This window comes from Amaranthus tricolor, chromosome 15, assembly GCF_026212465.1.
Source record: "Amaranthus tricolor cultivar Red isolate AtriRed21 chromosome 15, ASM2621246v1, whole genome shotgun sequence".
Classification (NCBI taxonomy): Eukaryota; Viridiplantae; Streptophyta; class Magnoliopsida; order Caryophyllales; family Amaranthaceae; genus Amaranthus; species Amaranthus tricolor.
In genome coordinates, this window is record NC_080061.1 from 14,340,014 (window position 1) to 14,357,632 (window position 17,619).

At 32.4% G+C, this 17,619-nt stretch overlaps 1 protein-coding gene across 1 annotated transcript; it reads right to left on the bottom strand.

Moving 5' to 3' along the window:
* Positions 1–8,720: 8,720 nt before the first annotated feature.
* LOC130801064 (protein FAR1-RELATED SEQUENCE 5-like) lies at positions 8,721–9,219 on the bottom strand. Its single transcript, XM_057664824.1, has 2 exons — positions 9,092–9,219; positions 8,721–9,003 (listed from the first exon to the last, which is right to left on the bottom strand). The coding sequence occupies exons 1-2, from the start codon at positions 9,217–9,219 to the stop codon at positions 8,721–8,723; spliced, it is 411 nt and encodes a 136-aa protein (XP_057520807.1).
* Positions 9,220–17,619: the final 8,400 nt, after the last annotated feature.

Below are 17,619 nucleotides of genomic sequence, written 5' to 3' on the forward strand. Positions count from 1 at the left end.
TAAAAGGTAATAAATTATTGGAAAGTAACAACAAGAAACACACAAAAAAATAATAGGAACACATTTAAAAAAAATACCTTTTTCTTCCTCCTCACTGTCATTAGTTTCCGATTCAGATTCGCTTTGAACATTATTCCCAGCTTCACTTTCACTTGAACTTGTGCTAGTGAAAATCTCTGACGACACGAGCTTTGAAACTTCAAAAACAATAAATTGTTGGAGAGTAACACAAATTCATATTAAAATTTAAAAAACTAAATTTTATATCTTTACTTGCCTCCTTTCCATTTTTTTCTTTTGTAGGATCTTGTCCACCTTCACTTGACAGATTTTCCATCATTATATATACAAGTATATAGTTTCATGTTATAATGTACAGATAACATTTAAAAAATTTAAAAATATCTTAGATTTGGATACCTTGTTAAGGTACAACTTCTTCAGCCTCTTGATTTTCCTCATTACTATTAGCTTGTTCATTTGTAGATATTTTTAATGTGTTAATCAAATAAATTGTAACACCCCGAGATTTTAATAATGAAATTATTTAATATTTTAATAACTTTTAAAGATTTTACAATTATATTAAATTATTTCTGGATTAGTTTCAATAAATTTCTTTCATATACAGATTTAAATGTTAACTTATATATATTAAAAATATAGTTACGATTTCTCAAATAAAGAGGTTCGAATCAAATGATTATTTTATTAAAATGTGTGAGCCCACGAAGGTGAGTCTCTTAGTTGGATCTCGCAAGAAATTGAATCGAGATAAAAATGAATAAATAAATAAACCTAATAATAAATAAACATAATAATAATAATAATAATAATAATAATAATAATAATAATAATAATAATAATAATAATAATAATAATAATAATAATAACAACAAGTATAAAACCCATGAAAACCCTTAATACTCAAGCTTAGCCGTCACTCCCTCACTTCCTTCTCTCAATTCTTTCCCCTCTCACTCACGGGTCAACCACGAACAAAAGCAGCAGCAGCTCTTCCTCTCCCCACTAGTAAACGGCCGACAGCAGCAGCCTCCTCGCAACCAGCCAGCAGCGGCCACCTTGCAACCAGCCAACAGCAACCGTTTCTCTCTCCTAGCAACAGCCACGGCTGCCTTTTTATTCCCTAACAGCAGCGGGGTGCTATAACGCCCTATGTAGCACCACCACGCAACTTCCTCCATTATCTTTGTGCTCCACACTACAACAACAACCACCTATACTTTCACCCATTTCTAATTCCCCTTTGTAAGACATCTCACCTACCTCTAATTGATTTTCCTTCTTGTATTAATTGGGATTTTTATCATGTTTATGAGTTTTATGATGATTTTGTATTATTTCTTTCTTTTATTTATTGAATCTTGCTATGAGTAAGAGTTGGATTTATGAATTGAACATATTTATGAATTAAGGTTTAAAGTATGAATACAAATGAAAGTTGTACTACTTTTGTGTTTAGGGATGTTTTATAACTTTAATAAATTGGTATGAGATTGGAATATGTGATTATATTCTGAATGGTGATAAGTGTAGAATAGATGGTTGAAGTTGTTAGTCCCAAAAGTTGGTGTTAATTGTCACTTGTATTGTTAAAAAAAATGTTGGTGGTTATTGTTTATATTATTGAGTATTATTGCTAGTTAATTATGTTACGATCGTAGCTATTAGAGTTGAATTTTATCGTTGTGGAAGTCAAAAGAAACTATTGTTATTATTGTTGCTAATTATTAGAGGAAGTGTTTCTTTTCGTGTTCTTGCTATTATGAGTAATTTTGTATGTTGTAGTGAGTTATACGACAACTTGAGGTCATCTCTTACATCAACATTATTCAAGTTATTAGTATTAGTGTTGTTGTACAAGTGTTATTTGTTGATGACATGATATGGTGATAGGGTTTTGTTACTCGAGTCCCATAGGTTTAAAGAAATGGTCTTAACATACACTTTTTTGTTGTGAAAGCTTATTTGATCCTTGGTTTAGTGGATGTAAAAGCTTATTTGATTATTGAGTTAATGTTATAACTTATGAACAAATATAGAATGAGTAATGTGAATTGGTTTACTATGCGTTAGCATAAGTGGAAGTTACTTTGAATGGGTGAATGATAGCTTGTTGTAGATATTAGATGCTCTTAAGTGGAGACAAGTAGGCTTATTAGTTCGATTCCTAACTTATTAAGGTTCCCGGTTCAGAAGTGGAAAGTAGAACTTAGTTGGGTGATTTTAGTAACTCTTGGTGGTGCAGTGAAGCTTGCAGATACGTAAACGCAGTAATTAATTATTATATTCATCGTCTCAAAGTATTATAATTATTACATGATTATATGCATTGCATTAGAATTATAGAACGCCAGAAAGTAAACCATGCTAGTGAATAGTCATAATAGTGATATAGGCAAGTAGAATAAAAGTCTTAAGAGACTATGAGAACAGATTTCTAAATAGTAGAGAACGCACCATGGTCGTACGTGGTATCGAAGTCATTTCTTACTTATTGAGCCTTGATTTATGATTAGGTAGTGTGACTCAACTGCATTATGTCCGGTTGATTTAGTAGTCCTCTAGGTGAGGTCCGACGGGACCACCGTAGGGGGGGAATGAGCATGCTTGGGTCACTGGGCGCCGGATGGCCGATACCCCCCTTGACCGAGGTGTTACCATGCGAGCCTTGCGAATCTCAATATGGTGGCCTCTTCATTGGTTTAGTACCCCAGTGTGTTAGTTTTTCCCGAAGGTAGGACCCGATAGGGTCAGCTGGAGGGGGCATGAGCTCATACTTTGTCATGGGCACCGGATGGCCGATAATGCCCTTAGCCGTGTCACTATGCCATGAATTGAGAAAGGATCCACTACCTTTAAATATACTCGAGAGATTAGTAGTTCGAAAGAGAAATTATGAGTAAATAGAGGTGTTTAGACAAATGAGTTGACTCGTTATTGCCGTACTATATCGTTGTCTATAGTTTTGTTCAATGACTTTAATTGTTATAAGTTCATTAATTATTGACGTGTTTGTGTTTGTTGTGTTTGCTCATGACTCTCTATGATGTTCCTGCTATGACACATCTGACTATGGTCATCATGTTGAGCAGCAGGAGGATCATAGCCGCCTCTGTGCACACCCCAGCCGTGCAAACCACCATCACAAGTCCCTTGCTTTTGCTCCCCTTCTCTAACTCTATAATTGTGAGCCATTTGTTCTTTGATTTTTAAGTATTTCTTTGATAAATTGATGTTTACTTGATTATTGAGTTACTACTTTGAATAGTTGAAATGTAACATTGGTTAAAAATGTCATCTTTATCATGTCTAGGGCTCAATTTGGAGATAGAATTACTTATGGTGTGTGTGTGTATGCTACATTTGGTATTGAGATGGTTGATTGGAAAACTTTACAAATTGTTTTAAGGCTTAGTTTGGTTATCTATTGTTGTGATAAGTGATAGTTGGTAATGGTATGCTTGTAGTTGACTGTGGAAGTGGTCTTGGTTCTTAATTAGGAGTAATAGTTTTTAATTAGTGTTGTTTGATTGTTGTTAATCACAAGTACTTTTGTTAGGTTGTTATTATTGCTACATCATAAGTATAGTGTCAACTTTCATTGATGGTTGCTAAAGTTACTTGTTACGATGTTTGATTATAGTTCTTTCTAACCTTGGAGAATGTAATAAATGATATTGCGATGTGATAACTTTAAGATTTGTCATTATCATCATATTAGCACTATATTAACATCGTAATATTCAAGTGTGATTTGTTATTTTTTTTGGTAACGTGAATCAATATAACTCAAATATGGTTGATGTAAAGGAACGATTTACATAATCCTTTTATTCTTAAATTGATGGAAAGACTTATGTTGTTGTTGAGTCAATGATTATGATGGGTGTTGAATGAGATGTGTGTGTTAGAGCAATTGGAAGCTTAGCTCAAGCGAATGATAGTGTTTACTTGGGAATTTAGTTGGTATGACAAAGTAGTTAAGCGAACTTATAAGTTCTATTCCTAACTTGTATAGCTTCCCAGTTTATAAGAGGAAAGTAGACCCTTAGTTAGGTGATTTTTGTAACTTGTGGTCGTGCAGTGACGCTTGCAGGTACGTACACGCAGTAATTAATTATTATAGTCATCGTTTCAAAGAATTATCAATATTACATGATTATATGCATTGCATTAGAATTATAGAATGCCAGAAAGTAAACCATGCTAGTGAATAGTCATAATAGTGATATAGGCAAGTAGAATAAAAGCCTTAGGAGACTATGAGAACAGATTTCTAAATAGTAGAGAACGCACCATGGTCGTGCGTGGTATCGAAGTGATTTCCTACTTATTAAGCCTTGATTTATGATTAGTTAGCGCGACTCAACTGGATTATGTCCGGTTGATTTAGTAGTCCTCTAGGTGAGGTCCGACGGGACCACCGTAGGGGGGGAATGAGCATGCTTGGGTCACTGGGCGCCGGATGGCCGATACCGCCCCTTGATCGAGGTGTTACCATGCGGGCCTTGCAAACCCCAATATGGTGGTCTCTTCACTGGTTTAGTACCCCAGTGTGTTAGTTTTTCCCGAAGGTAGGACCCAAGAGGGTCAGCTGGAGGGGGCATGAGCTCACACTTTGCCATGGGTGCCGAATGGCGGATAACGCCCTTGGCCGTGTCACTATGCCATGAATAGAGAAAGGATCCACTACCTTTGAATATACTCGAGAGCTTAATAGTTTGAAAGAGAAATTATGAGTAAATAGAGGTGTTTAGACAGATGAGTAGACTCGTTATTGCCATACTATATCGTTGTCTATAGTTTTGTTCAATGACTTCAATTGTCATAAGTTCATTATTTACTAACGTGTATGTGTTTGTTGTTGTTTGCTCATGACTCTCTATGATGTTCCTGCTATGACACATCTGACTATGGTCATTATGTTGAGCAGCAGGAGGATCATAGGTTGACATGAAAGGTATAGGAGCTTCTTTTGCTTTGCATTGGGGGAAAGAGCGGAGTACGGTCGTAATAATTGTGTACAAATTATCTAATGCTTGTAGCTTCTATATTACTTGTAAAGTTTTCTTTCGGGATTGTATAATTTCTTTTGTATGGAGCCATGTGACTCCTTGTATGATCCATAGTTCCACTGCGTAGTTTTTTGATGTACAGTTGTGAGAATACTCCTTTAGTATCCGTCAGATCGATGCGTTAACACTGGAACCACGATCCTCGTTAGAGTTGATGATTTGAGAAGCCGACGATAATTCTTTCCGTCGGGACGTATTCTTGAAGGCATTAAAGGCCTTAGATTATTTTAGTTATGCTATCCATTTATATATCCTTGTTACATCCTCTGTTTTCAGCAAAGATGCTACCGAAATTTCCACTTACTCACCTTTTTAATTAATCTTTAACGTTATTCTAATTATTCTCCCTTTTCTTTTATGTAACACCTGAATTTCCTCCCTTCCTTCACGATTTCTGGTTCCATTTAAGGTGTTGGAAATTCAGGGGTGTTGCACCTAGTGTTTCTCTAACCTAAAACCCCTAAAGAAACTACTCTAACATACTAGAGATAAAAGCAATAAACAAGGAAAGCATTAAAGGAATTGAAGGACATGAAAGCATTAAATCTAAACTAAGAAAGCATTAAATGAAAGCATTAAAAGAAAGTAATAGAAGAAAGCAATAGAGGAAAGCAATAAATACATCAAAGCATTAAAGAAATAAACTTACATAAATGAAGTGACATGAAAGTGGATGAAAGCATAAATGAAGAACAATAAATCTACACTAGGGCAAAAAGTAAAGAAAAGCAATGAAAGAATGATGTTCTAGAGTGAGGCACAAAGGCACCCATACTAGGCATCCCCCTTTTACAAAAATGAGGGGTATTTATAAGCTAAGAAACAAATGGGGTAAAATGCCCTAAAAGCCCTCGGAGTTTGGTTTGCGAAGAGAAGAAATCGCGCAGTCTGGGGCTTTCATTCGACCGAACTGAAGGTGCATTCGCTCGAATGGGGCTTCATTCGAGGTTTCCAGCAAGTCTAGGCACATTTCCTTGAGTTCCGAAAGCCATTCGCCCGAGTTGTATCTTGGTTCGCCTGAAGCTTCAGCCATTTGCCCGAATCTTCAGCCATTCGCCCGAAGCTTTAGCCATTCGCCCGAATGGAGTTGTGGCTCGGCCGAATGGATTCTTTGCTAGGCATAATTGTATCTTTGAATGCTTAGGAAAGCTTCGATACACGTGTCCAATCTTCGATCAAAGCATCTAAGTCTCGTACGCAACGTAAAATACCTTGAACTCTCCAAAAATACCTGAAATTACCTCAAAACACCATGGAGACAAGAACAAGGTCAAGTCATGCGTAAAGTGTGTAAAAACTATTTCGAAACGCGAGACTCGACACTAGAATGAGGAGATAAATGTGCTCTAAAAACGAGCACATCAATTAAATAGAACTATTTTTTCTTATATTATCTATTATGTTCTTTGTTAAGGAAATTATGGAGGAAGTGAGCAAGTTGAATTGAAATATGAAAATTGTTACTCAACATCATTTATCAAGATTGTTAAAGCTTAAGGAAAACGGGAATCAAGCACAAGATGTTGGACAATCATCAAATTCACCAACATTATCACAGTGGTACTCGACCCGAAAGTGTTGAAGGAGATTGATGAGATGGTTGGCAGGATTAAAGTGGTAAGAAAAAGAACTGCTGATATCAACCGACCAAACTTTGACTTGGGAATATCTGATCTTGATACAAGACCTCCACCTCCATCACCTCCGAAGATGATTAGAAAGAAAAGAGCATAAAAGCAGATTTGTCATGGACTGACTTTGTTTATTTTGACTAAATTTGTTGGCTAGTTTTACTAAACTTTTTGGTTAGTTTGTAAATGACTCTATATTTTGAAAAACTGAAACGGGGGATACTTTCTTAATTATAGAAATGCAAATATTAAGATGCAAGATGCTTTCTTAATAATAATGTGATATGTTCTAAATAAATATGTGATGTTTTCTCCAGGTTCTCTTTAATGACCAAATCAAAATGTGATGCTTTCTTCATAAAAATGTGATGCTTTTTCTAGATAAATATGTGATTCTTTCTGAACACACATGTGATGCTTTTCTTAATAATTATGAAGATGCAAATATGTGATGCTTTCTTGATAAATATGTGATGCTTTCTTTATAAAGATGTGATGTGATGCTTTCTTAATAAATATATGATGCTTTCTTCTTATAGATGTGATATGATTCTTTCTTAATAAACATATGATGCTTTCTTGATAAATATGTGATGCTTTCTTCATAAAAATGTAATGTGATGCTTTCTTAATAAACATGTGATGCTTAAATAAGGTTGTGATTCTTTTCTTAATAATTATGAAGATGCAAATAAGTGATGCTTTCTTCATAAACATGCGATGTGATGCTTTTCTTATAAATATGTAATTCTTTCTTAATAAATATGTGATGCTTTCTCCAGGCTATTTCTTTAATGACCAAATCAAATTGCGATGCTGTCATTATAAATATGTGATGCTTTCTTAATTAATATGTGATACTTTCATGTGATGCTTTCTTCATAAATATGTGATGCTTTCTTAATAAATATGTGATGCTTTCTTCAGGCTATCGCTTTTTTTTTTACCAAAACAAATATGATGCTTTCTTCATAAATATGTGATACTTTCTTCATAGTAATTTGATGCTTTCTTTTATCATAAATATTCATATAAAATGAATTTTATCTTAAATATGAATATAAAAATGGACATAAGATGAGATGAAATACATAACATAAAATGGACATAATCCAAGCAAAGCAGTTTAAGTTCTATGTCGTGCTAATACTTGATTAAGATCATTGTGTTCTTAATCTTTCCACCAGAACGTACTTTGTGTGCATGACAATGTAATAGAATATATGTAAATGTGAAACAGCAACAAAGTAGCAACTTGTAAATCAACATGTAAAGCAGCAACTTGTAAACAGCAAAAGCAAACAACCCAAAGCAACTTGTTCTTCTTGTTTGGCAATTACGACTATCATGGTAATCAAAAGCTACCTATAAACATTTTCAAATTCAGTTAATATAAATTCAATATTTTTCAAGAGCAAGACACCAAAAAATATTCATATAAAAGAATACGTACCTTATTTACAAAGATGTTCTTCTTGTTGGGCAATTACGACTATCATGGTAATCAAAAGCAACCTCTAAAATTTTTCAAAGTTAGTTAATATAAATTCAATATTTTTCAAGAGCAAGACACCAAAAAAATATTCATATAAAAGAATACGTACCTTATTTACAAAGATGTTCTTCTTGTTGGGCAATTACGATATCATGGTAATCAAATTCCCCACAAGTTTTACACTTTCGTTTGTTCTTCTTGCTTTGCTTAATATTTTGTTCCTTTTCACTAACTATCCTCTGCCTCTTTCTCTTGTTTTTTGATTGTATTGGGTTATGGATTTCCATTGTTGATGATGAATTTGGCCCTAACAAAAATTATTTTTGTTGTTCTTTCGTAATTTCCAACCTTACATCATCACTTTCCTCGAATTTTCTACTAAAATCTTAGAGGGTTTTTAGAAGTGATTGTAAGTCACTTTCACTCTCTTCAGCTAAACCAACATAATGGAATATTTCTGACCAAAACTTCCCCTAACAACTTTCCCATGCTGTCCTAATTTTTATGGTCTTCAATCAAATTGCCATGCATATCAAAAATAGGCTTCTTCATAGCTAGTTTTGTCCAACCATCCAAAATATATGGCTTTGGGATTTGTGTTATACTCATAACACAAATCGCATGACAACATAATAGGCCTATACGTTTGAACAACGTACACCCACAATCTACTTGAAGCTCATCAATTGAACTTCCCTCAATAAATGGGACTTTGTACATCTTGTCTAATACCGAGTTTAAAACAATTATAGTTTCAACACTTTCACTTTTTTCAATACTTTAAATATAAGTATGTGAAACTAGACTTATAAACTTCATATTGAAAAAGAAGGAATATTGTTCTTGTATAGACTTCACTAGCATGCTTTTCAATTGGCAATGGAGTTTTTAATTGGGGTACCGTATGAAGTGATGATACATTCAGCTTTTCTTGGTTATATCTTTGGGCATCCATTGCACTTTCATAGCTCATGTAAAACTCAACAAGTGTCATGGGTGGGTTGAAAAATTGTTAAAAACATTGTTAATGCTCTCTGATCTAGATGTAGTTCTTAAAATCCCTCCCAATGTGATATCCCTAAAATATGCCGGTATCTTTTTGTCTCGTATGCTAAACAAGTTACAAAACCATTTATCCTCAAGAAGATTATACTTTAAAGATTTTGTTTTTCTTAATAAGTTTGAAAAACCCAAAGCGGAAAGATATAAAAGAACGAAGGGAGTACTATATATTTAGCTTACTTTTGTCTTGGCAATTAAATTGGCAAGATAAAATACATTCTATAACTAGCTAAAAACAAGCATATTTTGATTTCAAACTATAGTAAAAAAAATTTCAGTGGTCTTTTTAAAATTAATACCTTTTTTATGTTTTTTTTTATTTTCTACTCAGTGTAATATGAAATTTTATTACCAAAAAATAAACCCATATGACCCTAATGGGGAGGCAATTGAACCATCTAGGATAGACACAAATTCAAGCCTTAAAGGGAAAAAAATAATAAGAAAATAAAAATCCTAGGAGGAGACGGAGCAAACCATGTAGGGGGAACTATTATCCAATTTCTTATTCCTAAGGGGAAAATATAGCAAACCATGAAACAAGCCAAAAGAGAAAAAAGGAATACTAAGAAAACCCAAGCAAGCAGCAAAAAAAAAAATAAAAAAAATCTAACCAACAAGCTTGTCGAGCCAAATCTTATTTTTCCAATTGCTCTGAAACGACAAACTTGCATCGAACAATTATTTCGAACTTCATCATGTCGAAAGACTTATTTGGAACAAAGACCAAATTGTCATATAATACGTTCTTAATTTCTAACATATCAGATCAAATAAGTAGAGCACTAACACAAGCAAGTATAATAAGCAAGAGCACTAACATTAAGACATTTTATAAGGAGCTTAACATAGATATTAATAAAATCAAAACACAAATTAGGTGATCAGTATTTCAAATTGATTGGAACAAATGGGACACACAGGAGCAAAATTAATACCCATTAAGCTCAACTAGTGTTTGGTTTTAATTCTGCAAAAGGAAGCTGACTAATAAATAAATAAAAAGTCAAAAAACGTTTATTGGTCCATCTCCAAGGAAAGATCCAAGATTTTGTAATTCAAAGCCTAGTGATAACCTCAAAACCCAACTAGTAGAAGTATTGGGACAAATAACCTTCCAATCTATAGTAAAAGTTGTATGATTCCACTTAAATCATAAAGATTGCTTGTTAGTGGCAATATGTTAAACTAGCTTACCAACAACGGCCGCATTCTAAACTAAGAGAGTTTCTTATACCCAAACATTAACGTTTTTTTTTTTTTAAAAAAAAGCACAAATCATAACTTGAGACTAGTGGATAATTATCTAAAAAACTTAAATACTCGTAATCTAGTTAAAATGCTAATTTCTTATAGAACAATCCTTAATCCTTTTGACAATCATATCGATTAAGTATTCACATTCATAAATTTTCAATGTTCAACTAAAAAGAGGAACGCCCGAATATGTGAAAGCTAATGTACCATTTGGAAATAACAAAGATCACACGGGCTTTGAGTTAAAGCTATGGAAATAACAAAAGTATAAAGACTAGTGTTAGATAAATTGCCTGTAAAATTGGAGATATCACCCAAAAATTTTAAACTTTGGAATATCATAATTGTTGAATTCTCTTCTCCTTTACAAATGATCATAAAAATGATTGAGAGGTATAGCTTTACAAAAAAGGATGACATGAAAAGCCATTAGTAGATCCAACAAACTTTAAGATTCTTGTAGTCATCATTATCATCATTTTAATGTCTCCCGCTCATAAAAACCAATGATTAGGATATAGAAAAGGAAGAAAAGCGGCAACCGATGCCCATAAAGGAGGATGCGTCAGCCAAAGAATCCCTCAAATCACCTTGTCTTTGCCACTTTATACAAATAAAAAAAATGAGGATAAACATGATGTCAGCTTGTCTTTGCCTCTTTTAGCATGAATCTTACCCAAATGTTGATCATTAATGATAAAGGAAGGTTAAGCCAAAGAAATACAAGAAATCATGATGTTGATAAAATTAGAACATCTCCTGTAAGAATCATTAATTAACCAAATATCCTATCGTAGTATTGGACCAATTCGTGAGAAACCAATGTATTATGTAAGATAATACATTCTTTTACAAATTAACCTCGATAAGGAACAATAATATAATGCATTTAGTTAAAACACCACAAAATACAATAGGACTGAAGGCCCAAGGGGTACTAGGGTTCTTGCCTTAGGCATGATCACGGTAATAGAAGTAATATTTCAAGTCGTAAAGGAACGTACTAGTCCTAAACAACTCTTAAATGGCAAAACGTCACAACCAACATTTTTCAAGAAAATTTTAATTTAATGACTATTGAAACCATCAAGACTATATGAAATATTGGACTTAATCTCACTAATAGGAAACCATAAGATCCAAAAGAGGAACATCATTATCGGAAAGCACCAGACTGCAACTAATGATATATATATCATCACTAACCAATTTAGTATTAGGCATTAGAATAAACGGAGATTAAGGCATCCTTAATCTTATCAGTATCAATAACTTAACCTGAAAACTGAAAAGGTATAGATAACATTAAATCTTAACGTTTTGCTGTAAATTAAATTTCATAGTTATGTTAAGGAAGTATAAAAGCAAAAGAAGCCAATTTCTAATTTCTCATTTGATTATACATGTACGAACCTTCTCTCTTCCACTTTTAAAGATTTCAACTTTGATTTATCTTTTAAATATTCTAACTTTTAACAAGATTTGCCATTTTACCATTTGATCATCCAATTGTTATAAACCAGAATTACTGGTTACTTTCTACCCCTCAGCCATGGCCTTTTTACCATTTTAATCTTTTTCATCTCGTTTGTTTCTTCATATGATTTCTTCCCTTTCACCTTGACCTCTTTAGGATTTTGATCCTTATTCATCTCTTTCATCCTCACTTTGTTCCGCTTCTCCATTTCTTAACTATTTGTATAAAAAATTAACCATTTTAAACTTAATTGCTGCTACTGATACTTGTACTATTCTTGTTTCTTTTCTTCCAAATTATCCTCCTAGTGCTACCGAACTAATTAATTGATATGCTTCTGGTGCAATTACACCTAATCAGATCCAATTGGGCTAATTTGGAGATAACTAGACTTTCAATTAGACCTCAAGTGGGTACTCAACTATTTCTATTACCCAACTCTTCTTGCATCTGCTGCAATTAAACTTAATTAGGTTAATTTTGAAGATAATTTAGGAACATCTCAAGTGAGTACTTCAAATTGATCTTCATCGCCAACAACGTGCAACTACAACTAACAGATAGTTCAGATTAATATTAACGGAAGTTTGTGAATTGTGGAGTAAAAACCCACAGCTAAGTAGCAACCATAGACCTTAGCATGCAGGAGTTTGATGGGCACATGGAAAACATGGATGTTAGGAACTGGATTTGAAATTACAATTGTTTGGGAAAAGTAACATTCAATGTTATTATCCTACAAGAGTTATTCACAAATTTGGATAATTTATCCTACAAACAACTTTAAAATACATTTGCTTATTTTTTCTTAAAGTTTTCTTTAATTTTTAGCAGTTGACTCAATTTTTCCTTTTTTACAAATTTCTTAAGTTAATTCATTTACAATAATTTTCGTAGGATCCAACAACATACAATATTTGATAGCATTCTCTAATAATTTGAACACCAAAGACCTAAATATTAATGAAGGGAAGGTATGCAATCAATGCTGGATGAAAGGATGAAAATTACAAATTCAGCTGGGAACAGGTAAATGAAACTTATAAAAGTTAAAACAATATAAAGTTGGAATCTTTAAAAGATAAATAAAAGTTGAAACTTTTGAAAAAAAACACTTACGGCCCATTTGGTTTTTGGTACTAAAAGGTGATAATAGAAATGATTTATAGTGTAAAATTTCATCAAATGTTTCATATCATTCCTACGGTAATGAAACTTCGATCACAAAAAATTTTTTTTGTTTACAAATTTTCATTACCATCTAATACCACTTCTCCCAATGGTAATGCATTGGAATGAATTTTATGAAAAAAATGAGATAATTGAAGTTTGACAAGCATATCCATCAAGGTAGCCAAAAGATTTTTCAACCAAAATTACACTAGTTATTCATTTCCATTGCCACCGTTTTATTACCATCTACCAAACGGGCCATTAGAGTTCGTATCTTTAAAATCAAATTTTCCTTTTATCATCATATGAGAGGGACAGTTTCTAATCAACCGGAAACAAAAAAAAAATTGATCTTCCAAAAATGTTTGAAAAAAATAACATTCCTGCCGAATGAAAAAAAAAAGGGCTCACATGTTGTAACATCCAAGAATTTCCAATTCTCTATATGAAACCAAAACCGCAAGGGAACAAAGGAAATTCGGGTGTTACATTTTAAATAAAATATAAAATGAATAAAGATAAGGAAAAGGGACAAGTTGGATGATTTAATTAAATGAGTAGGAAAACACCCAAAAAAAATTGTGCATAAATTTCGGTAACATTTGTCCTGAAATTAGACGTACCAAAAGAAAATAAATGAGCAATAAAATATAATAAAGTAGAGGCATCATCGGCCTTGTAACAAAATCTCATAGTGGAATGAGTCATCGCCGGCTTCTCCAAATCTCCAAGTAAACATAAATCACGGTTCCCTTTTACATATGTTTTCAAAAATAACCAAATATAAAAGTCATTCAAACTAAAATAACAAAATAAAAACATTCGTTCAAACTAAATCTTTGCAGCGGAAACCAAATTACACAAAAAAAAATGTTATGTGCATCAAACTCAAGAGATAAACAAATCAAATCAAGAGAAACTACATGTAAAGTTAATAACAACAAGATTATTGCACACTTTAAGACTCTAACTCATTCCTCCGTATGCAATGCAAAGAAGCTCTATCACTTGTAATTCTATCTATGATATCCTCGCTGCTCAACGTAAGATCATAGACCAATGTGTCAAAGTAGGGTCATCAAAGATGAAAACAAACAATAAAGGTTAGTAACTAACATCATGTTACCTATATAACTAACAACATAGTTATTAAAATCTTGATCCTGTTCTACGATTCTGCGATCCTACGATTCAAAAATAGGCGACCGATCTGGATCGTATGTAGGATCTTAAAGTTGTTAGGATCGTACCATCCTACTTATCTCAATTATCAACGAGGTAGGATCATAACACGATTCTACGATCATACGATTCAACCATCCGATCCTATAAGGGTACTCTTAATTGTAAAACAAATTATCTTAGAATCAAGATTTCACTATATATAAATATATGTAAATTATTATAGCAATATGACTATAAAATTTATGTTTTTCTTTGTCTTGCAGTTTAAATGATTATTAAAGTGTAACTTTTTATAGCTTCATGTATGAACAATGAAGTCAAATAAATTTTTATTTACACCTTAAAACTTTACAAAAATAACAAATATAATTGATAATCATTTATCCAGAGCATATGAATGTATATTTGTGGGATCATACGATCCTACGATTCGATTCTACCAATTTCAATCCTACCCCCCTCATCGATCATGAGTAGAATTATGATCCTAACAACCTTGTCCAACAATCAATATCAACATAACAATTACAAGATAAAGGAGACATTTCAATATGTAAGTATCAATTCTAACTACTTCTCATTTCAATGTATTTCTCAATGCCTTCACCATCTTTCTTCTTTTCCATGATTTCATATATTCTCTTATGTAAGAAGAGACCACCATATGGGGGTTTACAAGACCCACATGCAACGACACCTCAGCCAATGTCGGCGACGGCCATGTTGGTGCCCAATGAAAAAGTATGACATACAGATGATGTAGCAGGAGTGACATTCTCTATACATAATTAACATTAATAATTATACTTAACATAAATAATGCGGAAGTGTATTAAAACGCCGAACTGCTAAAAACCATTTAAACTAAAACCGTTCAAAACATAAGTAAGAAAAAAAATCTTACAACTGATAAAATATTAAATAAGGTTTGCTTAAATACGATAAAAAAAACATAAGTACAATATTGTCATCAAAGTCATCAAGTAAAATCAATGCAGCTAAGTCCTCAATAGAATAACTAAAGTTGCGGCCTGGATCGAAACCTGAGCTAAATTCTCCTGCAAAATACTGTCATCCATAATACAGATGACAGCCGATTAAATCGGTCAGCGATAAAGCCGAGTACAATTTTCTCAACAAGCTTATGATGCGATAGTTAAATCATGCTTACAAATTAATCATCAAGCACAATATAGAAGGTTATTACTCATTATTGACCTTTACTAAGCCATTGAGTTACATTCTCAATACTTTGCAGAAGTTCATTACTGCTACTAAATACTTGGTAACCTTAATGCTTATTTAATCAAGTTCAATTAAGCCTCATAACTTTACCATCATAGCACATCATAAGATCACAACAATAATGAAAACTGATATATGTAAGGGTCTGGTTAGGTGAGAACCGTAGTCCTGAACCCTAACTGTGGTGGGAGTCGTCACTCCTCTCAATACTGTTATGCTCGAGACTTCACAGGATGGGTTTTTCTCGGACCCCTGTCTGACACCGCATTTTACGTGCCGGCTAACACTGACGCCGGGATTTTACATGCCGGTCCATGGTTCGACGTTACCTTACTATCAGAGTCATACAATCAAAATCATGCAATATCAAACAATACTCTAAACCGAAATAGTTTACATTCTTATAAGTCAAACTTCCACTAGTCAAAATTTTGACAATTCTACCCTTTTAATAGAAACAAATTACTAGTACCTAATAAATTAATATTAATTAAATAACAAATTTTCCTAGCTATACTAAGAATCCTGAGGCTAAACTAAGTCACTATTATGTCATAAATAATCATAAAAGTCAAGGGTAATTTTTCTAAGTACTTAATAACGTATTTTATCAAATAACCAATAAAATAGTAAAACGGATCTATCATAACTATTAAAAAAACATAATCAGTCAAGTTATTAAGGGTCCAAAATTTAAATGAAATGAGTTTTCGAGAAAAACAACGCTAAGCATTTTAACAAATTTGTTTGACTATTTTACCAATAAACCGATTAAAATTTTACCAATATGGAATCATTTTAAACACATAAGTTTATTTAACTAGTAAAATTCATATATATTTATATTATCATATTAATAAAAAATTTCCATATATATGACTTATTTTCGAGTGTCCCAAAAGTATTATTGTTTTGACGAAAATATCACTAAACTTGATATGACTTTAATATTACCATGCAAAGTTTAAATGACTAAAATAAAATCACGTTGATCATGCTTTTATATTATCGAGTAACCATAAATAAATATCACATAACGAGAGAGTTAAGAAAATGTGTATCATTTTCCTCCGAATGTGGTGCTAAACCAAGTAAGAGAATAATAATAGGAAAATAAGAACTTAAGGAAATAAGCTCCAAAAGAGAAAGTCTTCAAGGCTCGAAGCTTCAAAGAAGTAGATCTTCAATTATCCAAAAGAAAATGATATCAAGCTCTAAAAGATAATACTTGACTTTTCAAAAGTTGATGATTATTGGCTTAAGAAGTGATAAGATCAAGCTCCATCTTCATTTGATTCTTCAACAAATAAAAAGGGTATAAAGTTAGAAAGATGTTAATGAAGTGAAGATATAAGAAAGAATGGTAGAAAGATTTGATGATTGGGATGCAAGTGATCTCATGGCTAAGGAGGGGTATTTATAATGGGTTTTGGGCAACTTTTTAGTTTATAAGATTGTATGAAAAAGAAGATTAACTTGTGTAAGTGATTAGAGTGTGTAAGTGAATGTGTAAGAGTTGGAGTATGTAAGTGGATGTGTAAGAGTTTGGAGTTAGAAGAAGGTTAACTTGTGTAAGGAAATGGTGATAGCTTGTGTAAGTGATGAACATTATGAATTGATGTAGAAAGGATTTTGGTTCATCAAATTTTTGTTCTAGTTTATACTAGGGAAATGTTTTAGATTAATAGGAAAGTATGATTAAGGTTTGATTATGAAAATATGATAGTTTACTTAGAAAATTTTGGTTAAAACTATACTTAAAGTTAATAAGAAAAATATAGTTAATTTTTAGGTATAAAATAATTAAATCACAGTTGTAAGGTTAAAATGATAAGTAGTAAAGTTAGTTTAAGGAAACGAAATTGAAACGTAACGTTTTATTAAAACCGTAAATATAATATTAAAATTTTACTTTTCATAGAATAAAATAATAAAATAATATTTTAGTGCTTATAAAGAAATTAAAATCGGAATACGGTTTAGGAATTAAAGGTG

What these genes read in the sequence shown, in the direction of transcription:
- LOC130801064 (XM_057664824.1), bottom strand. Translation starts at nt 9,219, where the DNA reads ATGACACTTGTTGAGTTTTACATGAGCTATGAAAGTGCAATGGATGCC. An exon ending in ACTCCATTGCCAATTGAAAA is followed by an intron (nt 9,004 to 9,091) that starts GCATGCTAGTGA and finishes TTATATTTAAAG; the next exon opens with TATTGAAAAAAGTGAAAGTG.